The sequence below is a fragment of the Pseudochaenichthys georgianus genome, unplaced genomic scaffold, assembly GCF_902827115.2.
Source record: "Pseudochaenichthys georgianus unplaced genomic scaffold, fPseGeo1.2 scaffold_360_arrow_ctg1, whole genome shotgun sequence".
Classification (NCBI taxonomy): Eukaryota; Metazoa; Chordata; class Actinopteri; order Perciformes; family Channichthyidae; genus Pseudochaenichthys; species Pseudochaenichthys georgianus.
In genome coordinates this window covers 163,156-188,909 of record NW_027262961.1, presented here as the reverse complement: position 1 = coordinate 188,909, position 25,754 = coordinate 163,156, and the positions used below count along the sequence as shown (strand labels likewise).

The 25,754-nt window shown below is 42.9% G+C and overlaps 1 protein-coding gene across 1 annotated transcript in view; it reads left to right on the top strand.

The window, feature by feature from the left end:
- Positions 1 to 7,712: 7,712 nt before the first annotated feature.
- LOC117442223 (uncharacterized) overlaps positions 7,713 to 25,754 on the top strand; it is a 93,652-nt gene continuing 75,610 nt past the window's right edge. Inside the window, exons 1-9 of the mRNA XM_071202374.1 lie at positions 7,713 to 7,859; positions 11,939 to 11,996; positions 14,849 to 15,145; positions 15,330 to 15,650; positions 16,364 to 16,669; positions 21,754 to 22,050; positions 22,263 to 22,574; positions 22,992 to 23,276; positions 23,495 to 23,815. Of these exons, the coding sequence (XP_071058475.1) occupies positions 7,833 to 7,859; positions 11,939 to 11,996; positions 14,849 to 15,145; positions 15,330 to 15,650; positions 16,364 to 16,669; positions 21,754 to 22,050; positions 22,263 to 22,574; positions 22,992 to 23,276; positions 23,495 to 23,815 (2,224 nt within the window). The 5' untranslated portion in view covers positions 7,713 to 7,832. The remainder of the gene's footprint in view (positions 7,860 to 11,938; positions 11,997 to 14,848; positions 15,146 to 15,329; positions 15,651 to 16,363; positions 16,670 to 21,753; positions 22,051 to 22,262; positions 22,575 to 22,991; positions 23,277 to 23,494; positions 23,816 to 25,754) is intronic.

Genomic DNA, 25,754 nt, shown 5'->3' with positions numbered 1-25,754 from the left:
CTATTTAATATTTTAAAGTATTTACATCACATTGTATTTCAGATTGTGGGCCGTTGTAATGCGGAGACTCGCCACTAGGGGGCAGCACTGACTCAATCTGCTGTTACTGATGCAGACATGAGACGATTAACTAATTACCTGAAAGAAGTACCTGAGATCTGTTCTTCAATTATAATTAAATGATGTGCAATGATCAGAAAGAGATGCAATGATTTTATACATTTTATATCATTTCTAAATCTCTGAATCATTCAGATATAAAACAAACAAGGGGCGTTGCCACAATTGTACAAAATACAAATATATATGTCAGTCTCTATAATAGAACATTATGGTCATAGGTAAAAATATAAAATATAGCCTATCTACCAACTGGATCAAATCTAAAAGTCAGCCGAGTTAGTGTTGATACTGCAAGGAGACGTATTGTGTGAAAAGAAATGTAAGATGTTTAATTGCTGATATATTTATAATCCATGTCACATATTCAGTTTTGGCGGCAGTTCTTCCTGTTTCTCCAGATGTCTTCTCATCAGGGCTCTATAAATACAGAACTACGGCAGATATGTAATATTTAATGCAGCCGAACCGTGTATTACAATGCCGTTATGTGATGACTTTCAAAGAGAAAAGCAAGCACACTCGGAATTAAGTATTATTATATTTTTTAAATGTTTTCAGATTTCACATCACATAAACACCAAATCCCAGCATGCATTGCGGCTAAACCATCCAATCATCGGTTCCGGTTTCGTTTATCACCGATTGTATTTTGTTATACACACATTCCTTCACATTTACATTTTAATTAAATTTAAAGTATTTCGTGAGGCCTTCTAACATGTTTTTAAATATAACTACGGTTGTAGTTGAAGAGTTTGTAAATGAACATGAACCGAAGCTGTTGCCTGGCAACGCAATCGCACAGCGTCACGTCCGTTAATTCCACATCCACACGCATGGATTAACATCGATTTAATACATGAATGTAGCCTTTGTTTCTGCTCAAAGAGGTGTCGACCAGCTGGGGCAACAAGAACACCGGGTAATCGAGTGTGACTATTAAAAAATAAATCATTATTATATTAATATTGACAATAACAACCGACCGTCGCGGAGCATTTGCTTGGCATCCATGGTATTTCTCCACTGGTTAACACGGGATATGGGCCCCGTCTCAGGTCGACTATTTTAATTTCCTCGCTCCTCGGTCCTCGGTCTCACCGGAAGTTGATTTGTCTGCGCCATCTTGAGTAGCGTCCCATGGCTCTTATTTCTGCCGGAGGAGCGAGGAGCGATAATGGAGGAGCGATAACCGAGGAACCACCAGACCATCCTCCGATGAAATCCTCAGACACTCGCCCCGCCCCCTTACTGTGTATCGCTCACTGATTGGACGAGGCAGCGCATGCACTGATCTGATGCTTTTTGACATGAGAGCAGTTTCCCAGCGGAGTGAAGAAAACACATGAACCTCACGGGACTCACTCCTCAGTTTATACCGTGTTTGGTTTCAATTCATGTTTCATTTAGTTACAAATATGTGATATATCTGAACAACAACGTGGTCAAAACATGTTTTATTCATTTATTAGAAACATTTTCATGATCGCTTTTCAGACGTCGCTTCACGCTTCGGAGGAAAGGACGTCCCATTGCTCTTAAAACTCATTTCCCTGGCCGTTTCTCAATCGCGAGGATGCTGGCTTGGTAGTCGCGTTCTTCCAAGTCACTTCCTTCAGAAACGAAGCCAGTATGCTTCCAAGCCACGGCTTCGGAAAACTAAGAAGAATGGAACAGGCTAACAAGTGTGCCACTCTCTCTAACGGTTTCAACATAAACTGAACCGAAAATAAATCCCTCACGATGTCCATCTAATTATGAACTTGCTTTACTTTCAGGAACACATTTCTGATGAAAACAAAGTCACATATTTACCAACACATGTTCTACGCCACGACACTTACATTTAAATGTGTGCTGCGTCGGTTCAGCCATTCTCCGCAAGGGTATTTGAAATTGGTCCGTGCGCAAAGCATTGTGGGGATTTTAAGGACGCGAAGTCTACCCATGTGCAGCCTCGAAATTTCCCCCAAACCAAGGACGCGGCCTCGGTGGAATTCCAAGTATGCTGGAGATTGGAACAGTCCTTCGGCGGCACTCGATGACGTAGCATCCTTGAAATATTGGCTTGGAAGCCAGTATCCTCGAGATTGAGAAACGGCCCCTCCCTCTCGTGGTTTCCTTGCGTCTCTCCGTGCTTCCCCGGTGGGAGGGACTAAATGCAGGGAAACGACGCAAGTGAGGAAAGCAAGGGTTTCATTTAACCGACCTGAGACGGGGCCTAACAATACCGTGTAACTGTCACGTTTGAAGGGACGAAATCGTGACATCTTCATGTCTCCCAGCGTGGTACATCGTCACATGTTCACGTCTTGCCGTGATATCGGGTTGGCTATGACGTATAGGACGTACTAGGGATGTAACGATACCAAAAACTCAGGTACGATAATATCGTGATAACAAGTCCACGGTACGTTATTTATCGCGTTATTGAAAAAAATGTGAATTTCTTTTTCTTTCTTTTTTTTACTTTAAAAAAACAAAGTGACAGTAACAGACTGGAACAAGAAAACCAGTGTGTGTCAGTGTTGTAGTCAAGTCACCAATTCACGAGTCCAAGTCACCCTCGAGTCACCACTCTTCGAGTCCGAGTCACCAAGGGAGAGTCGTAGTCGAGTCCAAGTCTGAGTCACCCAAGGAGTGTCCAAGTCGAGTCCGAGTCCGAGTCATCATTACCTGTGTTCGAGTCCGAGTCCAATTCCGAGTCACTTAAGAAGAGTCCAAGTCAAGTCCGAGTCACAAGTCTTCATGTATTAATCTTCGTGGATATATGTGTTGAAATGTAGCTGCTCCTCTACATTGCTGTTATCCTGTCTATTGAACTGCTGTGAAGCTAGTTTGGCTACAATTCTTGTAATAGGTGCTATACAAATATAAAGCTTATTTCTAATATTAATATTATTATTATATATAAATAAACTATATTTAAAATGAGTTACCTTTTAGAGAAGTGATTATATTTGTATGCCAATATTTTCCTATGGTAAAGTTTTCGTTTTGCACTTTTATTTTGATAGTAATAAGATTGGGACTCTTATTTTGAAGGAACTTTTACGGGTTAAATCAGTTTACGATAAAGATTTAGCCCCAGAAAGCACATGGCTACTTAGCATGCATAATGACATCATTATGCATGCTAAGTAGCCATGTGCTTTCGTGTTATCGGCTGAATCTTTATTTATTGATTAGATCACGTTACTCTGATGATAGTGTTCAAGACAGCCTATATGTCTGAACTCGATCCTTAGAGTAATGTGTGATGGAGCCTTCTCTTCTATATTGTATTTTTTTAGGAATATGAGCATGTCCACATTTCCAGGTAGAAGCTGGGATGTTTGGGCGTTTACAAAATCCCCTGCTGTGGAAAAAAGTCTCTTGCTTGGTACTGGTGTTGCCGGGACAGCAGTGGTCGCGTTAACCCAGGGGTCTGCATCCTGCGGTCCTCGAGCCCTCTGGCTCCTTTGAGCTTAGACAAAAATAAGAAGGAAATAAAATAAAATCTTTGTACGACTATTTATATTTTGTTGCACGGTTGAAAATGTTTCGTATCTTGTATTTTGAGGTGATACTGTGTGTGAGACCAAGCAAGGAGGCAAGGAGTTCAAATATAACACGGTGTGGGCATTTATTACTCCTTGTGGTACATGACACAGCCTCAATAGCCGCGTTCACACTGCGGTACTTTTCCCACAAAGGTTCATGCGAACTTAGTTCATGATCGCGTTCACACCAAAAAGAGCCGGTACTAAAAGTAGTTAATGCGAACCTTTTTACCCGCTCGAAAGTCCCTGCTAGAGAGCAGGGACTTTCGAGCGGCTCTTTGTGAGAAAAGAGCTATATTCCTGATTGGCTGGCGGATTGCAAACCACGCCCCGTAAAACTCCCAAAAAGTTTTGTGAAGCCGCCATTTTATTATCCTCGCATTAGCATTATTAGCATTAGCATTAGCCCAGCGCAGAAACGCAGAGAGACTAACTTACGGCAACACAAAATAACACATGGGAGCGGTGGAGATGAGGAGGTGTCGGCGTTCTGGCGATTTACTCGGAAGGCTTCAGTAGAAGCTGCTGGGACTCCCAGCAGCTTCTACTGAAGCCTTCCCCAACTCCGGGGACTTCCGGCCGGGGACTCCGGGCGGCAGTATACGCCGTGAAGTGGGTTGCGGCCTGCCAGTAAACCCAAAGCAGAAGAAGAAGTGACGTCAGCGGCTTCATTTTCCTAATCCTCCCCCAGGGACTTATTCTGGTGTGAACGCGATCTGTACTTAGTTCATGAGAACTAAAGAGTGCTCATGAACCTTTGTGGGAAAAGTACCGCAGTGTGAACGCGGCTAATCTTACTGTCTCATGTGAACACAGTCACCAGCAACAAGGCTCTCACACACTACCAGGAAACACAGAGCCTAAATACCCACAGACTAATCAATCAACTAGACACAGGTGAGGGGGGGAGGCAACACAGGGCGCCAGGTGCACACAAGCAACCACAATGAAGCGATACAACCCGTAACGGAGGCTGAGATCTAAGGGCCCAGAGATCACCTCAGTGACACGTTAAAAAAAACAAAAAAACGTTTTAATTCGGTAAACTAAAAGATGCGTCACATCCTGCTACGGTCCCGCACCAGCGCCTTTTCCTGCGCGAACTATGGATACATCAAAGAACAGAAAAGTATGGGTTTAATTCTGCGTGGTTCGAGTTTTCTGCTTTCACAGCAAGCGATGCTGGCTCACCGGGATGTTTGATTGGTGGAGAGGAGTTCTCAAAGGTGCTGCTGCTGCTTTACGTATTGGAGGGAAACACGGGAGAGGAAGTCAGCTGACGACCTTCAGTCATCATTCAGTCAGTAACTCTTTAGGGTGCAGCTATAGCTTTGATTTATTTCAAAGTGGGCCCGTTTAATTATACATTTTCTTCAAATGTGCGGAGGACTCCCCAAGTGCTGTGTTGATTTATTTTAAAGCTGGCCTGTGTATTATTTTTAATTCTCCTTATAAGAGTTATTTGTTTATTATTAGAAGTAAACAGTTTTCTATAATGTAATAAATAATAAAGAAAGAAACTGTAGTTTTTGTTATCAAAAAGCTATCAAGCTATCAAATATGTTTGGCGGCTCCAGACAAAAAACATTGGTGGAAAAGGTCGCGACCCCTGCATTAAACGAATATTTGTTGTAACAATGACGGAACAATGTGAAAGCAGTCATTTTGACGGATTAGAACAAACTCGGAACAGCGCCAACGTGTCCCCGCAGCGAGGCTCTGGCGTTTGCTCCAAAAGGACATTATATAGTTTCCAAACTTTGCCGTACAAATCATTGACATGTCTGGGAGTCTTTGCTTTACGCTGCTCGCGCGAGGTGCAAGCATATCTCGGTGGGCATGCGTAAGACGGCATAACACCGCCCCCCACCCATTGACAGTTCACGAGCATGCCCTCTCTCCCACCCCCCCCCGTTAGTGGCGAGTTCAGACCCGACGGGTAATAATGGATTATGATGGAAATGTCTGTCAAAATGACGGACAGCAAACAAGTCTAACGCCACCTCTGTGGGACGGAGAGACATGCTTTGGCCATTGGTGACAGCAGTGGGTAAAACTGTGCGTTGTCTCTCCACCACTTCAAAAACAATACAGTAGGTGAGGCTTATTGACAGCAAGAGATATAAATTAGAGCCGGGACTCGATTAAAAAAATTAATCTAACTAATTAGAGGCTTTGTAATTAATTAATCGAAATTAATCGCATTTTTAATCAAATATACATATTTGACCTGAGAACAGAGAAGCAGTTTCCACATGGATGTGACTCCAGGTGGTCTGCAGTCGAGTGCAGTCCAGTGAGCAGGGAGCTGGTTATCCTCTCAGACGTGGACTGACTTATCCTGGCCCTGAAACCAGTCATCTGGTTGAGTGTGGGTTGGGTCAGGGTGTGGTTCCGTGCACTCGGAGTCGGGCTAACGTCCACACTAGCTGCTACATGCTAGCTGCTACATGCTAGCTGCTACATGCTAGCTGCTACATGCTAGCTGCTACATGCTAGCTGCTACATGCTAGCTGCTACATGCTTTGCATTTAGGTGATACTTTAGGCTTGATGTGCTGCGGCTCTTATCGACGCTTCCATCCGTCCGTTTTTTAAAACAGAATGTCCCATCCACGGGGCCGACCAAAGCGTCTCATCAGCTTGTTCGTTCATGTTTGACTATTGTTCACCGTGGTTTGTTGTTGTTTGAAGTCCCATGCTGAAGTCATGAACGTTAGTTGGTGCTCCAGTATAATCGGTACGCCTGAAACTCATCCAGTGAGAAACGTTCCGCTGTGCAAAAATAAGTGCGATTAAAATGCGTTAATTTTTTTAACGCGTTAATTTTTTTAACGCGTTAATTTTTTTAACGCGTTAATTTTTGTGTAATTAATTAATCTTAATTAACGCGTTAAAGTCCCGGCCCTAATATAAATATACTGTTGGTACTTTTCAATGTCTCTAGGTGTGTACATGTAGCCCTGTAAATACGATGTCCTTTTGTGTTATCTGTTGTTTTATGTTCATGTTGTAACCTACTTGCTGCCATGTTGGACAGGTCTCCCTTGAAAAAGATATCGATGATCTCAACGGGACCACTTGGTCTCACGACGGTATTGAATCGTTTATTTATCGCGATACCGCAATATTCGGTATATCGTTACATCCCTAGGAAGTACACACGGAGCCTTGGGACCCGTTATCGTTTGAGGGCTCCGTTTCCGCCGTTCCGTTACGGCCTCGTGTAAACGATCCGTCGTCACTGTGTATCGCATCGTAACCGGGTGCTGGTCTCTTGGTTTTTCCATAGACTGCTTGGAAGCTTCCACCGGCTGCTTCTAAGCTGCACACGCTGCCACTAGATGACCAGGGTCAAGACAAAAGAAACACAATCTCTTGGCGCCTTGAGCTCTGGTCAAAACACAACCTGCAAACACCTCCGCGTGAGTCCGAGCTAGGTCATCACGGCACCAGGGATTGAAACGTCTACAACCTCAGGAGTAGGATACACTTTACCTCCGGCTACATCATTACCCATTATGAAATCCACTCCGTCAACAGGAAACTTGGGGAGCACAGCAACTGGAAAGAAACCAGACCTGGATTTTGTGAGGAGGTGCGAGCACAACACCTATTCCAATACCTCTTACCACCGCACTTGCATCACAGGCAGACTCAGCACTCAAAGGCAGGGCACTGGCAAGGATGAATGACTGTGAACCGACACTGTCTCGCAACACCGTGACCTGCCGCTGCCTCCTCCACCCTTCCTGACGGAGAGACAAAGGCAGCAGAGATTTGTTCTGGGAATGTCATGTTCGAGCCTGAGACCTGAAAAACAGGCTTGGAGCTTAACAGGTTAAGTCTCTCTCTCAGGCTTTCCCCAGTCTCACTTCCTCCAGCCCTCCCCCTCTCCCCCTCTCCCCCTCTCCCTCTCTCCCCCTCTCCCCCTCTCTCCCTCTCCCCTTCTCTCTCTCCCCGCACTGGGCGGTGTATTTTCGGGGGAGGTGTCCTCTCTTATATCAGGGATACATCGGATCTGCGGTTGATTTGAAGTCGCTGCAGAGCAGAGGAAGAGCAGCAGCTGAAACACGCTGAGAGTCTCAAACATCCGGGGACTTCTGTCTGGAGATCTCTCTCTTTTTTCGGAGAAGTCTTCAAGTGATAACCCAACAGGAGCAGCTGGATGTCCTTTCTGTTTTCTCTTCACGAGGTGAGATGTGGCTTTTTGACCTGTCTCTTTCACCGCATTGATTACTCTTAAATTGTGTCAAAAATGTTTACTCAATTCACATTCCTTTTTTCTGTATCTGCACTAGGGTTGCAAAGGGCGGAAAGTTTCCGGTACATTTCCGGAAAGTTTCCATGGGAAATTAAACAAAAAAACATGACATTTCAACAGATTTTTTTTTTTTTTTAAGTACAGAACACATTTTAATTATTTTATTGAACAATTATTTGTTTCATTGAAGAACGAAAACAGGAATGTTGAGTTAAATATTACTCATCACCCCCAACTCCACTCATTAAAAAATGAACAAAAAGGCAGCCTCTCCCTCCAAAAAGTCCCATTAGCATTTTGGCTAAACCCTTTCAGTCAACGGGCTCTTCCTCATCAACATCTAACTCCGAGTCTTCCTCTGCAGTGTCACTGGCCAGCCTTGTTGAGGATGGCTCTGTGTCCGGCTGAAAGAGCCTTAGGTTTGCCCGAATACCAACCAGTTTTTCCACTCTCACATTTGTGAGCCTGTTGCGAACCTTTGTGTGGTCTCAATAGCCATGCAGTGAGCAGTGTGCTATGGTGTGGATAGTACTTGAATGGCATCTGTTTGTTTTAGTCAAGATTATGCTACAATATCCTTTCCCCAACTATATTTAAGTTCCCTATGAAGAGCCAACATTCCACAAGAAAAAGTTTGAGAGTGGCGCTCGGAAAAGGAAATTGTTGAGGGAAAAAGAGTTTCGAGACAAGCAGCTATTACAAAAATGCAGAAGCCTACAGGTTATTTTAAACCTGTAGGCCAGGATGAGGAGGAAGGACAGATGAGTTCTGTACCGGGCGGCAGTGGGGCCTCGGAGCCAAGTAGGCTGTCTGGTTCTGATAGCGATGGAGTAGCGGGAGAGGAAGAACAGACAGAAGGGACATTATCTGTTGGAGGAGATGAGAGGACGACGAGGACTTGCTACGTGGAGGGGGACCCAACGCTACCGGACAAATACATGAGGGAGGCCCGATACGTCACTCATCTGGAGGAGAGGACCAGGCGCAGAGCAGAGTGGAGAAGTGCGATCACAGAGCCTGCCGAGGCTATAAATGACTTTGATTTGTTGTTTAAATAGGGGGCCTACAAAACAGCCCCAGGGCCTGATGGCAGGTTAAGGCGGGCTTGAACATACACATATTAACACATAGGCCTAGGACCGCTAAGTGTAAACAAGGTAAATATAGCTAATGCTAGCTGTACAATAAGCATGTATACAGGCTAGTATGGCTAACGCTAGCATGTATGCTAACGCTACCGTGTATGCTAACGCTAGCGTGAATGCTAATGAAAATGCTAGCGCGAATGCTCACGCATTTTCTCCTTGTGTTTAAACATCTCCACATGTCATCACATAAACACAATACATGTCACTAATCCTTACAGTGTAAGTGTAAGGCTCACACTTACACTTACAGTCATTGCTTTCTGACAGACTTGACCCTTTTACTCTTCAGGTTGCATAGGGAAAATTAGTAGCAGTCGACTCATCGATGTCTACTGTCATGCTATTCAGTTCACTTTCTCCTATTTCCTGTACCCGGTTTCCTGGCTAACCTTCAGTACAAATATTACAAAAATATATGCAAATATGAAACATACAGGTCAATATCACCTTGTAGCTGAACTGTACTGAACTGAACTGTAGCTGAACTGGCAATACCCCAAAACATATTCTTAGATATAAATACATTACGTTGAGTTATTTAGACGCAATGAACACTTTAGTTTCATGTCTTGTTACATAAGAATAGATCATATTTGTTAAGTGTTATTATGGGAGAATTACTATTCTTGTGCTACTACTGCCTTATTAGGCCCATATTGAGCAGCGCCTATTAAGACCAAAACTCATGTACAACAACTTCCTTACGGAGCGTCCACACTACAGCTTCAAAAATAGCTTGGAGCTGGGCGTGTCTGGAGCTTGGGGATTTTATTCAAGCAACACGGCCAACAACCGATCACATGAATCTCCCGCCCCCGACATACAGAGCAAAAAACCCTGGGGACTTTATGGGAGCAATATATATATAAACTCCCCAAACAGGCGAAAACCTACCAGCTTCCCCCACTGTCTCTGCCACCTCCCTCCATGCTGGTTCCTCCGGTTTGTATCCCGGTAGGTGAAGAGGGTCTGGTCATACAAAACCGGGTGATTTGCTACGGCGATAGTTAGTTTCTCCTCCGACTTTTTTTGAAATATAGAAATGAACGGCGGGATATCTCTCCCAGCTTAGACGCGGTTTGATTGGCTATGGCTTCAGCTGTCAGATTTTGGGAAACGGGATTTGATTGGCTGGCGCTGGCTACTCCGGCGTCTCCGGCGTCAGAAGTTGATTGTTCAACTTCTGTCGCCGGAGACGCCTGAGACGGACCGCTCTGCTACCCACAATTCAGTTTGGCGAAAAAGCGAGGCTACGTGACGTCACCCCATTGAAAGTGAATGGGCAGATTGGAGCTTTCGACGCTGTCGACGCTGTCGACGCTGTAGTGTGGACGGGCCGTTACTTGCAGCAAATAAGCACTAATTAGAGAGTTATTGAGGAAAAACTCTCAACTATTGGCTTATTACTTGTAGAATACGGTCATGTAGAATAAAGCATTAATAAGTGTTTTATAATGACTAATAAAGAGCCAATATACTGCTAATATGCATGTTAATTAACAACTAGTTAATGGTTAATTTGTGTACCTTAATATAAAGTGTTACCAAAACACTTAAATAAAACGTCTTTTAAAACACGATAAAACCTTGTTAATGCATAAAAAGAGCGCTAGAGCAACAATATAGTCCTTAACCTGTTAAGCCCGAGGGCCCTCCTGCCACATCTGGCAGGAAACAGTGTCTGAGGGCATGTTCATTTAATAAACTATGAATGTTTTATATCCATGTAACGGGAAGAAATTCATCTAACTGATCTTTTTTTTTTTTTTTTAAACCCCACAATGCTAACGTTGAGCCTCTGAATTAGCAACGAGCTAAAAATGCTAACAGATGACTGCACCGAAATTCACTCACAAAGCCTTATTATTTATCTTTGCTGCACATCCAACACATCGTTTCATATCGTGAGGGGACACAGAATCGATGGGTACCTTTCATTACCACTCAATTGTACGAACTCTCAGAGATAATAACAAGAACAGACATCAAAATATGTGGCGCTAGGTAGCTAAAAACGCTAATATGGCTCACCTGTGTCGTAGTCTGGTCAAAAGTGGTCTTCAATGGCATTAAAACGATAAAAACGCTGCTGAAGTTAATTCATAGGTTAATCCAATGTGTCTGTGTCACTTTGAAATGATTTCTGATAATCTATGAGCAATAAACCTGCTTTTCGGTTTTCAGATGTCAGAGCGAGAGATAGGTTCACTCTGATGCAAAACTGTGTGCTTGAAGCCCCCACCTTTTTGTTTTAGCATGTGTGTGAGTGGGGAGATTCCCCTTCGATTCTATTGGCTCTAACGGTCAGTGAGAGATGTCAATCACCAAAATCTACCAATGGGTTCCAGAGAAACGGTAAAACCCCCATTTCCACCCAAATCACCTCAGAGGTGGAGTTTCTTTTGCTAAACCTCTCTAAAAAGGTCAAATGTCACTTGTTTTGCATCAATCTTGATACTGGGTACTTATGTTGTACTTTGAATTTCTAAAGCTTTTAGTCTACCTTACCATCATACAAGAGTAGTTTTCACTATAAGTAAACATTTTGGACGGACACTATAATTTAAAGTTTTTTACTATGTTCAATCTGAATTTTCTTTAAAATAAAAAAACATCTATATTGATTCTGGCTTAAATATGTACATATAGACCAACATCCCTTCTTAACAGAGGGACATGTTTAAGTAGAACAGACATGAAGAAGTGGATTTTGCATAATAGTTGACCTTTTTAAGTTTTGCTTGAATATCAGAATTGGGTCAAAGTACTTCATTCTCTTCCTGTTTGCACAACACCGACCAGCAGTTGATATATTTCTCCTTTTATAAACGATATCACTTCCTGTTCTCTGTTTCTGTGCAGGTTGTTGAGATGATTCCTCTCCTCCTGCTCTGCTCGCTCAGTCTGAGTTTCGCTCAAGGTGAGTCCATGCTGCATCCATCCAAAACATTACCTACCCCTCTCTCTCTCTCTCTCTCTCTCTCTCTCTCTCTCTCTCTCTCTCTCTCTCTCTCTCTCTCTCTCTCTCTCTCTCTCTCTCTCTCTGACGTATATTTTAACGGACTGCAGACCTCCAGCATGTGTCCCTGAAATGGGGACTCAGGTTATTTCACACATCCAGGACAGAGACCGGATGGACTAATGACCTCCAGCATGTGTCCCTGACATGGACACCTCCATAACCTTGTACACCGTGAGTCCCCGGGCCCCCGGACTTAAGCACTCCCCCACGGACTAAACCCAGATGATCACACCCTACAGAACCTCATGCCCCTGGTAACCCTAAAAGGGGGGGGATTTTGCGGTGCTTTACCGTCCGCCCATCGGCATCCATATTCGGCCTTATTCACGGCACCACCACCCCCCCTCTTGTGGAGGATGTTCTCATGCCCCTGGTAACCCTTTAAATAGTCTGATACTACCAGGGCTCATCACTGCACTTTACAAGCCAGAAATAATTTTTAAATAGTCGGGAAAAGTGTTTTTAAATGTCTGGAAGAGAGTTTTAGCCTGTCATTTTGCACGATATCATTTAACATTGAACCTCTTCTGGAAATGCACAGAATATGTGCATTTTCAGGAGAGGGTCAATGTTAAATTATATCGTGAATAAGCGCAAGGTCTTCACCTCATCAATGAGGGCATCCTTCTGAGCCCTCAATGCCACATTTTCCAGCATCACCTGCCTGCAGTCCTCTTCGTCACACTCGGTATGTGGGGAGAAGGATGGAGGGTGCCCCGGGTATTCCTCCTCATTGTCTATATCCAATGATGTAGCCATTCCAATGATGGGATTAGTCTGTCTGAGGTCATGGAGCAACTGCAGGGCCACACTATGCTTCAGCCTTGCCAGGACCTGATGTGCCTCACCTCGGGAAAACTCAGGGTGGTCATGAGTTACATGACAGTCTAGTCTCTTCCCAGCATACGAACACCCTGTGATGGGACAGGGTTTGGTCCGAACATTTATTCTGCCACTGGCCATTTTAAGAATGATGCCTCTTTCCTCCAAGTTCCGCACTGCATGTTTGTGCTTAAGGTGCTTGTTCAACGCCAGATAGAAGAGTCTGCACACCGGGCATTCGGACGACATCCTTACTGAAACCGACACAGTGAATTGTATTTAAATTATTTTCTGTGTTTACGTTGATATGCGTTAGCGTAACCGGTGATTGCAACAATGCGTCCGATGCTTCAATGCATGGTACACAGACCAAGGGAGGACTTGGGTTACCACCAAGTTAAATGGTCCCACCTCCGCACCAACGTGAGGCTGGTGATGGCAACATTGGGTCCGATGCATCAATTCATGGTGCCCCGACCATGAGAGGGTTTGGGGTGCCCCGGAACCAGGCAGTACCCCAGCAGGAAACACATTTTATGGTCAAAGGAGGAAAGAGTGATAGAACCGGGGTAAAGCAAAGAAAGTGTCCGACAATAGTGACTGGTGAGGCGGCCAGAGAGTTTGTCATCTCTCGGTCCTATCCTCCAGGCAATGCGGTACCAGAACTGGGTCAAATTGACCAAAATGTAAAACAAATAAGTTTCAATTCATCCATGGAAAAGGGCTGAAAATGAAAAAAGTATCCGAAAATAGTGCATCATGAGCCCGCAAGAGTCCCCTGTTAACTCGCCTTGCATTCCTCCACAGTCAGAACAAGTCTGAGTTCACTTTTTGGAGATCCATAGAAAAGGGGTGAAAGTGAAAAAATGTATCCAAAAATAGTGTCTCATAAGGAGGGTAGAGTCCCCTGACAACTCTCCTTACATTCCTCCAGAGTCAGAAAAAGTGTGACTTAACTTTTTGGAGAACCATAGAAAAGGGGTGAACATGGAAAAAGTATCCGAAAATAGTGTCTCATAAGGCGGGTAGAGTCCCCTGACAACTCTCCTTACATTCCTCCAGAGTCAGAAAAAGTCTAAGTTCACTTTTTGGAGAACCATAGAAAAGGGGTGAAAATGAAAAAATGTATCTGAAAATAGTGTCTCATCAGGCGGGTAGAGTCCCCTGACAACTCCCCTTGCATTCCTCCAGAGACCAGTTCAAAAACTTAAAGTTTGGTAAGAACCATGCCGGGGGGTCTCCATGCAACAATTGTATCCGTACCAGAGCACACATGGAGCGGACACATTCCTCCATGAAGTGAGACAGCCGTTTTTTTTGTAGCTTGAAAATGATTAATGCATTTTTTTGACGGAGAGGGGGAGGCTTGGTTTCCCCTCTCCGTTGTAAGTTGCAACGGGGGAGTGGAAAAGTGTCCGGGGCTTCGGTCTGAAACGCCGAAGGGGTGAGATTTTTTGAGCCCCTCCTCCGTTGGAACTCAGTCGTTTTTTCGAGAATTCTTTTAAACTTCATTTTTGATTATTTTAAGATATAATTGACCGTTTTCTTTACTTTTTTCTTCTTTCCACGGGTGGGGACGCATGGCAGGCCGCCTATGAGCTCCCAAATTTGGCCTGGAACCTCCAGAAATTGTGGGCTAAGCTCCATAAACTGACAAAGTCACCCAGAAATGTCAATTTTATAGCCCAAAAATATATAATACAAATACATTTAAATAGTAAAAAGTACGATTGTGCTCCGAATTACCCGGAATTTGATTTATATAGCCCCATGATAGTGAATACAAATCATTTTCATGGGAAAAAGTGTCAATTTGAATTTGATATACATGTACATAGAATATCAAATAGAGGAGCTGCAGCTGTGATTGGTTCATTTCTTCAAACTCTCTTTATTCTCTCTCTGATGACTCTCTTGTTTCTCTTCAGAGCCTGGTGAGGTCAGACTGGTGGGAGGAGAGAGTCGCTGTGCAGGAGACCTGGAGGTGAAGTTTCAGGGAGAATGGAGACCAGTGGGGGGCTTTACATCTCCCTGGACCCTGAAGACAGCAGGTGTTCTCTGCAGAGAGCTGGACTGTGGCTCTGCTGTTTCTTTAGGAGAGAGAGAGGAGTCCTCAAAGAGACCTGTGTGGAGGATCAGATCTGAATGTGTTCAGTCTGCATCTGCTCTGAGGCAGTGTGCAATATCATATTCCTCTAACGGCATCCTGACTCTTACCTGTTCAGGTAATCTCCTTTGACTTTTTTGTCAGAATTGGACTTTTTCCTCGAATTTTGACTTATTTCTCAAATTTGATTTTTTAATAATTAACAAATAAGAACATTTAAATAAAATATAAAGAATTAAATACAATCAAACATTTAAAAGTAACTGTTTCTTTACCTCAGTTTTATCTTCTGTCCTCTGCAGACTCTGTCAGGCTGGTGGGGGGGACCAGTCCGTGTTCAGGTAGACTGGAGGTGAAGTCCAACCACTCTAACCAGTCTAACCCGTCCTGGTCCTCAGTGTGTGAGGCTGACTTTGACCAGCAGGATGCTCAGGTGGTCTGCAGGCAGCTGGGCTGTGGGGCTCCTTCAGTCCTCCAGGGGGCGCTCTATGGAGAAGGGGAGGCTCCAATGGGGACCAAAGAGTTCCAGTGTGGAGGCCATGAGTCTGCTCTCCTGGACTGTAGCTCAGCCTCAGAGAGAAACACCTGCTCACCTGGCACAGCTGTTAGCCTCACCTGCTCAGGTAGAAGATTCAAAGGTTTTTTTGTCATATGCACATAAGTTACAGGGTAGAAATGGCAATGAAATGCTCCAACCTGAGCTCCTCCAACAATGCAACATATATAATAAAATACATAAATAAAAAATAGTGCAAAAAGTCTCATCTTGCAATCTACTTATTTATATAAATAGTTATCACCACAATTAACGGTTTTTAATTTTGTCTTAATGTACATAATTTAATTTCATGTTCTGTTTTTGTACATATCATATTGTATCTAGATGTATGTAAACTTCTTGCACTATTTTTAATTTTGTATTATTTTCTCAACATTTAACTTTTTTCTCTGAGTTCTCTACTACTTTCTCACAATTTAACCTCAAATGTTGACTTTTTTTTATTTTACTTTTTAATTTGACTTTTTTTTTTATTTTACTTTTAATTTTTTTTTAAATTTTACTTTCTTCTCGACATTTTGACTTTTTCCTCAAAATGTAACTTTTTTTCTCCAAATTTGAGTTTTTGCTGAAAAATTTCAACTTTTTGCTGAAAAATCGACTTTTTCCTCAAAATTCCTCATTGCCATTTCTAACCTGTAGCGCATGTGTATATGACAATACAACCTTGGAATTTGAATTTGATATACATGTAAATAGAATATAAAATAGAGGAGCTGCAGCTGTGATAGGTTCATTTCATGAAACTCACTTTATTCTCTCTCTGATGACTCTCTTGTTTCTTGTCAGAGCCTGATGAGGTCAGACTGGTGGGAGGAGAGAGTCGCTGTGCAGGAGACCTGGAGCTGAAACATCAGGGAGAATGGAGAGCAGTGAATGCTTTTCCTTCCTGGAACGTGAAGGCAGCAGGTGTTCTCTGCAGAGATCTGGACTGTGGCTCTGCTGTTTTTGCCGCACAGAGAGTGGAGTCCTCATTGAGACCCGTGTGGTGGATCGTCTCTGGCTGTGTTCAGTCTGCAGCTGCTCTGAGAGAGTGTGCATATTCAAGTGCCTCTTCCCTCTTCCTGACTTTTTCCTGTTCAGGTAAGCGCCTTTAACATTTTTCTCAGAATTTGACTTTTTCATCCAAAATTTTCACTTTTTCCTCAAAACGTAACTTTTTTTTAGAATTACATTTTTTTGTCCAAATGTGTCTTTTTCGAGGTTTCCATATTGAGTTGAATTATTAAAACAAAAGTTGATATAATCAAATATAATCTTGTATGACCCACAATGAAAATGCATTATATTTCATGTTGTTCTATACTCACAATATACAAAATGTTAGTGGTTTGGAAAATTAAGTTTAAGGCCTATTATAGTTTATCACTATAGGTGTCACTGTTTAGCAGAGGGGAGACAGTTGTCTTCACTCACAGCAGGCTGTAGAGAGGCGAGCCCTGACTCAATGGAAAAATACTGGAGCCCCAAAATGTGTTTAGGCCAAGTCAGGATATTTCCAGTCCCAGAGGTCATGACCTTTCCCCACATATAGTAGGGCTGTGCGATTATGGCAAAAATCCTAATCACGATTATTTCTGATCAATATTGATATCACGATGATTAAATACAATTATTCATTGACTTTGAAAACATCCATTTATTGAACTTTAAAACAAATTAAAATAATAATTTGAACAGTATGTTTTTAACAGTTGAATACCCTGAACTTTAAGTAGAATTCAACTGAAAAACCAATACAAAAATTAAATTATACATTTATATCTACATTTAAATAAATAATGTGAAAATAATAAATACCAATAAAGAAGATAAACAAATATTTTGGAGCGCACTTCCATAACCTACTAAACATATACATATGATAACTAATGTCACTCTCTACCTGTAATGTTTATTTATACTGCTACACGCAGTACTCTTATTTTGGTAACGCCATATCCAGAAACCAGAAGTAAAGAGCTAAGAGGCTCCAGCTTGACGAGGTTAGTAAAAGTTGACTGTCCGCTAGAGATCGGAGCATGGAGAACCGGAGAATAGAGACACGGCAACTAAAGCTTCCCTTGTAACATGTTTATATGGATTTATTAAACAGACCTGTAAGTCACAACACAACCTGGCTGAGAGGGCTTTTAGAGAGGGGTGAAAGTGCACATGCGGGCAGGATGTATAACGCAAGACAAATTGAGGGCATCATTGCGAAAGGGAATGCAGCAAAAATAATCGTTTTCTTTCAATTAAGTTGTTTTCATAATCGTTGCAAGCCAAAATCGTAATCGAGATTAAATCACCATTAATTGCACAGCCCTAGTATGTAGGTGTGTCTTTGGTTTTCTGTCCTTGTGTGGAGCATAAAAGCTCTATAGCTGAGAGAGGGAAAGCTTCAGAGCGGGGTTTTTCTGAAGTACTCTAGAAATGATTTTAATATTACCAACGGAAGAGGGACAGAGGGATTTACCAAATAAAATAAGAAATGTAAAACTGTGAATTGAGGTTTTTCATTAGTAATTTACCGCAGCATGAAATATTTTGTATGATTGTCACATTGTCATGATTATTTTCCAGAAAATATACCTTTTTTTCAAATTTGATTTGTTTCTCCAAATTTGACTTATTTCTCAAAATGTGTCTTTTTTCTCAGTTTTTGACTTTTTCCTCAAACTTTGATTTTTGTATTTTATTATATATGTTGCATTGTTGGAAGAGCTCAGATCAGAATAATTTCATTTACTTTTCTACACTTTAGCTCAATTTGAATTTGATATACATGTAAATCCTATGTGACAAAAGCTTTGACCAGTGTGGGAAGATGGCGCCTGTGTCGGCTCGCCGCTCCCTCAGCTCTCTGCCTTTAGCTATCCTGCTTTTATTTTATGTATGTCAGAATGTCTCTGCTCGTCTACGATCGCCAATCTCTCCTCCACCTAAGACCCTCACTGGAGTTTATACTGCTTCCCAATCCTACATCTGGCAACCATAAATCAACTCCCCCCCCTCTACTGTCGGATATTCCCACCTACCTGCGCCGGTTGCCCTGCATCCTTCCTCGCCGAAAGCGCTTTAGAAGACGGGGAAGCGTGGTGGTGCGCTGGTCCATCAAAAATCATACCTGGCGGCTTCTTCTGGGACTAATCCACGCATCAGATGTCATGGCCCTCCCGCTGCACGTCATCTGAAGGATCGGTGGATTCGCCCTGTCTTTCCGGAGCTGCGGCCTCTGCTGAGCCCGCTCGCTGCCCCTCCTGCCCGACAACACGCACATCTTCGTCAGCTGAGACGCACTACACCTTTGGCCAGCCCGGAGCGAAAACTTTGCATGGCTCTGCTAAATACTAGGTCAATAGCAAACAAAACGTTCCTGCTAAATGACTTCTTCACCTCTCGTGCACTGGATTTAATGTTCCTGACGGAGACCTGGGTGCACGCTGGCGAGTATACACCGTTCTCTGAACTTCTTCCTCCTGACTGTACATTCTTCAGCTCCCCCCGTACCACCGGCCGTGGTGGGGGCATAGCCTCAATGTTTAGCGCTAGCCTCCAATGCCGATTGCTTCACCCTGTACCTATTTACGCTAGCTTTGAGTTGCAACTTTTTGAATTGAACTCGCCCCCACCTGTGCTTTGAGCTGTCGTGTATCGTCCGCCAAAGTGCAATAAGAATTTCATAAATGACTTTTCCGACTTTCTGTCCGAGATCATGGTGAAATATGATCGTGTTTTGATTTCCGGAGACTTCAATGTCCGTGTGTGCTGCGAGTCCAAACCTCTGGTTGGGGACGTTTTCAATCTCCTTGATTCTTTTGGTCTCGTTCAGTCCGTGGCTGGCCCAACACACGAAAAAGGACACACTTTGGATTTAGTATTATCGTTTGGACTGTCTGTCTCTGTGGATGAAATCTGTGCAGCAACACGCATATCTAGACCATATACCGGTAACTTTGATCCCTTCCGAGTCGAATCACGTGCCCCTGCGCGTCGTCTGCTTTCGATTGACCCCTTGACTGCCTCACAGTTTTCTGATGTTTTTAATGCTTCCCTGATCTGTAAATTAGAGGTGAACTGTGCTCTTAGTGCGGATAAGCTTATCCCCATGTTTGACTCGACATGTACCCTAATATTGGATTCTGTTGCTCCTTTTACACTTAGACGGGTCACGCACCAAAGTTCTCTCAGAGCCGTGGCTCAATGACTGTACTCGTGCTCTCAGACGCACCTGCAGGCATGCAGAGAGAAAATGGAAAAAGGATAAACTCCATGTATCCTTCTTGCTTGCCTTTCCGACTACCAGACGGCTGCAGTCTTTCTTAACCACGCTTGGGATTCACGAAAAGTTTCAGCATGGCTTCAAACCTATGCACAGTACTGAAACAGCCCTTTTTGGCCCTTTCACACCAACGTGGTTCCAGGGCCGGTTCGGAGCTTGAGGCTTCGTGTGATTCTGTTTATTTGTACCTTACTTTGACCATCCGTTCGCTGTTATTGATCATTGTGGAGAGCGGGCAGACGTTTTGTTTTGTATTATAGCAGCTATCGGACATTAATAAACAATGAACCACGCACTCTGGAGAAAAGTATAAGGTTGGAGAAGTCGTTATTTAATTTAATCTGGCTTCGTATGATTAAAAGCAACACGATCATCGACCCAGCAGCGGCAGCACCAGTCGGGCTCTGGGCGGTGTGAACAAAACGGGGGCTGAAAAGAAAAAACTGTTCCGAACCAGAAAAGCTCTAGCACGGAGCTAAAACGGGAACTGCGTTGGTGTGAAAGGGGCATTTAATTGTTTTTAATGATCTGCTCCTAGCTGCCGACTCAGATAGCCCAGCTACCCTGGTGCTGTTAGACCTGACAGCTACCTTCGACACTGTGGATCATAGCATCCTGTTGTCGCGGCTTGAAAAGTCCGCAGGCATCACAGGCTCTGACGTTGCATGGTTCAGGTCCTACCTGACGGACCGTAGCTTCTCAGTGCAGCTAGGTGGCTTCTCCTCTGCCAAAGCCCCTCTTACCTGTGGGGTTCCCCAAGGCTCTATACTGGGCCCCATCCTTTTTCTACTGTACATACTGCCCCTAGGTTAAATTCTCACAAAAGACAACATTCCCTTCCATTGTTATGCTGACGATACACAGATCTATCTGCCTCTCAATTCGAATGTCAACTCATTACAGCTATTGATGGACTGCTTGACAGATATCAAATCCTGGCTCAGTCAAAATGTCCTTAACCTCATAGAGAGCAAGACCGAGGTCAATTTTTTTGGACCCCAACCTCCAGCCTCTCAGATTGCTATTCTGGGCTCCCTCAATGAAAACATCCTCCCCTCCGTCATGAACCTTGGAGTGACCTTCAATAGCGCTTTAAAATTTGAAGCAGGTCAGCAGCGTAGTCAAGACCTGCTTTTTTTAAATACAACTATTGGCTAAGACCAAGTCGTTTTTATCTTTTAAAGACCTGGAAAGGGTTATTAACGCCTTTGTTACCTCGAGACTGGATTACTGCAGCGCTCTGTATGTGGGTATGGACCAGGCCTCAATTAGACGCCTGCAGCTGGTTCATAACGCAGCTGCACGTCTTCTCACTGGCCATACAAAGCGTGACCACATCACCCCAGTTCTGGCCTCATTGCACCGGCTTCCAGTTCGGTTCAGAATAGATTTTAAACTTATTTTATTTGTTTTCAAAGCCCTAAATGGGCTGGCTCCGGCTTATATAGCCGAACTCCTCCATCACTACACCTCAGGCAGAGCCTTAAGGTCGGCTGACCAGCTGCTGCTGATAGTGCCCAAGACCAGGCTCAAAACCAGAGGTCGCCAAGCCTTTCTTAGCAGCTGGCCCTCGGCTCTGGAACACTCTGCCCCTCCATGTGAGGTTGGCCCATCACCTAGGGGTGTTTAAATCTACACTAAAGACTCACTTCTTCTCCCTGGCCTTCTAGTCAGAGCGGAGCACGACTCCTGACATTTCCCTGTCTTTTGTTTTGATATTTGCTGTTGTAAATTATTGTCTTCTGTTTGCTATTGTAGTAAAGTGTTTTTATTGCATGTAGATCACTTTAGCTCGACCAGAAATCGTTTTTAAATGTGCTCTATAAATAAAACCTGATTTGATTTGATTTGATAAATAGAATATAAAATAGGTGACTCTGATGACTCTCTTGTTTCTCTTCAGAGCCTGATGAGGTCAGGCTGGTGGGAGGAGAGAGTCGCTGTGCAGGAGACCTGGAGGTGAAACATCAGGGAGAATGGAGACCAGTGGGGGGCTTATCCTCTCTCAGGACCCTGAAGACGGCAGGTGTTCTCTGCAGAGATCTGGACTGTGGCTCTGCTGTTTCTGTGGGAGAGAGAAAGGCGTCCTCAAAGAGATCTGTGTGGAGGATCAGACCTGACTGTGTTCAGTCTGGATCTGTTCTGAGGGACTGTGCAGTATCATATTCCTCTAACGACATCCTTAGTCTTACCTGTTCAGGTAGGCTCCTTTCACTTCTTTTCTCAGAATTTGACTTTTTCCTTGAAATTGGACATTTCCTCAACATTTTGATTTTTTTCAGTGTTTTTGACTTTTTTATCAAATTTTGATTTTTCAATAATTAACAAATAAGAACATTGAAATAAAAGATACAATGAAACATTTAAAAGTAACTGTTTCTTTACCTAAGTTGTATCTTCTTTCCTCTCCAGACTCTGTCAGGCTGCTAGGGGGGACCAGTCCGTGTTCAGGTAGACTGGAGGTGAACTCTAACCAGTCTGACCCGTCCTGGTCCTCAGTGTGTGAGGCTGACTTTGACCAGCAGGATGCTCAGGTGGTCTGCAGGCAGCTTGGCTGTGGGGCTCCTTCAGTCCTCCAGGGGGCGCTCTATGGAGATTGGGAGACTCCAATGTGGACCAAAGAGTTCCAGTGTGGAGGCCATGAGTCTGCTCTCCTGGACTGTAGCTCAGCCTCAGAGAGAAACACCTGCTCACCTGGCACAGCTGTTAGCCTCACCTGCTCAGGTAGAAGATTCAAAGATTCAAAGGTTTTATTGTCATATGCACATAAGTTACAGGGTAGAAATGGCAATGGAATTTTTCTGACCTGAGCTCCTCCAACAATTCAACATATATAATAAAATACAGAAATAAAACTTACTGCAAGAAGTCTCATTTTTTTTTATCCAAATTTGACTTATTACTCAACATTTAAATTTGTTCTCAAATGTTGAAACTTTCCTCCAAATTTGCATTGTTTTCTCAAAATGTCTCATTGCCATTTCTAACATATAGCTAATGTGTATATGACAATACAAGCCTTGAATTTGAATTTGATATACATGTAAATAGAATATAAAATTGAGGAGCTGCAGCTGTGATTGGTTCATTTAATCAAACTCAATTTATTCTCTCTCCGATGACTCTCTTGTTTCTCTTCAGAGCCGGTCAGACTGGTGGGAGGAGAGAGTCGCTGTGCAGGAGACCTGGAGGTGAAGCTTCATGGAGACTGGAGACCAGTGAGGGGTGCTCTCTGGACCCTGAAGACAGCAGGTGTTGCCTGCAGAGATCTGGACTGTGGCTCTGCAGTTTCTGTGGGAGAGAGAGAGGAGTCCTCGGACAGATCTACGTGGTTGATCAGATCTGACTGTGTTGTGTCTGGATCTGCTCTGAGGCAGTGTGCATTATCAAGTTCCTTTTCCCACTTCCTGACCCTTACCTGTTCAGGTAAGCGCCTTTGACTTTTTTCTCAGAATTAGACTTTTTCCTCCAAATTTAACTTTTTTCTCAAATTTAGATTTTTTTCTCCAAATTTGACTTTTTTGTCAGTCTTTTAGATTTTTAAATATATAACAAATAAGGAAATAGAAATAAAGTATAACGTACATTAAAAAGATAAAATTAACTGTTTTCTTTACCTCAGTTTTATCTTCTGTCCTCTCCAGACTCTGTCAGGCTGGTGAATGGGACCAGTCTGTGCTCAGGTAGACTGGAGGTGAAGTCTAACCAGTCTAACCAGTCTAGCCCGTCCTGGTCCTCAGTGTGTGAGGCTGACTTTGACCAGCAGGATGCTCAGGTGGTCTGCAGGCAGCTGGGCTGTGGGGCTCCTTCAGTCCTCCAGGGGGCGCTCTATGGAGAAGGGGAGGCTCCAATGGGGACCAAAGAGTTCCAGTGTGGAGGCCATGAGTCTGCTCTCCTGGACTGTAGCTCAGCCTCAGAGAGAAACACCTGCTCACCTGGCACAGCTGTTGGCCTCACCTGCTCAGGTAGAAGATTCAAAGGTTTAATTGTCATATGCACATAAGCTACAATGTAGAAATGGCAATGAAATTCTCCTGACCTGAGCTCCTCCAACAATGCAACATATTAGGGGTGGGAATAACCAGGATCCCCACGATACTATCGCGATACTTAAGCCACGATACGATAGTATTGCTATTTACAATATGCTAAGTAATGCCATAAGAAATATTGCGATATTGCAAATCACAGGGGGTCATATCCATGTCTGTCTTCCCTTCCTGGTTAAAACATGTATTTGTAATATGAATAGTTTATGTAAATTACTACATTTTGTTCTTTGAACCTGAAAAGGAGATGGTATTGTTTGTGTTACTTTCATTGCAATTGTATACATGTCTTAACGTACCATCCTGTTTTATATAGACATGCCTTTACTTTGAAGATGACTTTGCGCTATTAGCAGGAAGTTACTGTTCCAACAACTTGCCGGAGAAAATGAACGGAGATAAAGTACAGATATTAACGGAGATATCAACATTTAAATACAACGATATCAAAAGATAAAGTTTACATTTAAGTGTTAGCACTCCCGAAGAGGCACAAGGTTAGTGTTAACTGTAATATAAAATGTGGTTGTGTCTTAATTCGTTCATATACTGAATTATAACTTTGATAAATATTTGGAGTTCACTTGTTGAATGGTATTCTAAAGTAAGGCTCATATGGATGTAGCTTAGATATATTTGTTGTTTCGTGTCTTTGTGTAGCTCTTGCCTTGGTTTTTGGAGTTTTCAATAAATTAGAAATCATCAGTCAAGTGTACGACCATCTTTCGGAGGGATATGCTACAGTTTATATCATAATAAATAAAATAAAATATCGATACTTGGCGTCCATGTATCGATACAATATCGCCACACAAAGTATCGCGATACTATGCTATATTGATTATTTCCCCCACCCCTACAACATATATAATAACATAAAAATTACTGCAAGAAGTCTATATACAATCTATATGCATTAAGTCTCATCCTGCAATCCACTTATTTATATAAATAGTTATCACCGCAATAAATCGTTTTTAATTTAGTCTTAATGTACATTATTTAATTTCATATTCTGTTATTATTATTCTTATTCTTGTACATACCATATTGTATTTAGATGTATATAGACTTCTTGCACTATTTAAATTGTTCAACAAATTGACTTTTTCCTCGAATATTTGACTTTTCCTTGAATTTTTCCTCAATTTAACTTTTTGTGACTATTTGACTGTTTTCTCAACAAAAATTCTCCCCCTAGCCTACAATCTCCCCGTTCAAGCGAACGACTATTCCATCGCAATGTAGCATACGCATTGGATATGCTCTTAACTTGTCCGGGTTTGGAAGTTTTCCGATAATTTCCCTATGTGGAGTTCTCAAAAAAGTGCTTAAAATGCATGAAAAACGCACATTTTACAAAATGGCCGACTTCCTGGGTAGCGGGGCTAATGGAAGCCAATTGAAAATATGTCCGCAATTCCATGAGGAATGTCTGTGCCAACCAGTGGTTGCGCTAGACTTTTTCGTTGTCCGTCATTTTGACGGACAGGATCATAACATTTCCGTCATAATCCATTATTACCTGTCATTTTATTTATTTTTTTATTTATTAATTTAATAATGTTAGCTGCTAATTGTAGCCACCAGAGTATCGCAGCTTCAGGTGTTGGCTATGCGTCACTCTCACTCCTTATTTGGTAACGTGTGTGTATTGTGTGAAAAAAAGATGCGTGCGGTCACTTTTCATGTCAACACGAATATGAATGTTTTATTTTTTCCTGCACTGACAGCACAACAGAGGGGGCAGAGGCCACTAAAATACAGCGACCATTGTTCCCAAACAGGCAAATATGAACAATGCCATTGTTTTAAATGAGACAATTACAGTGAAAATATGAACAAAACATTTACA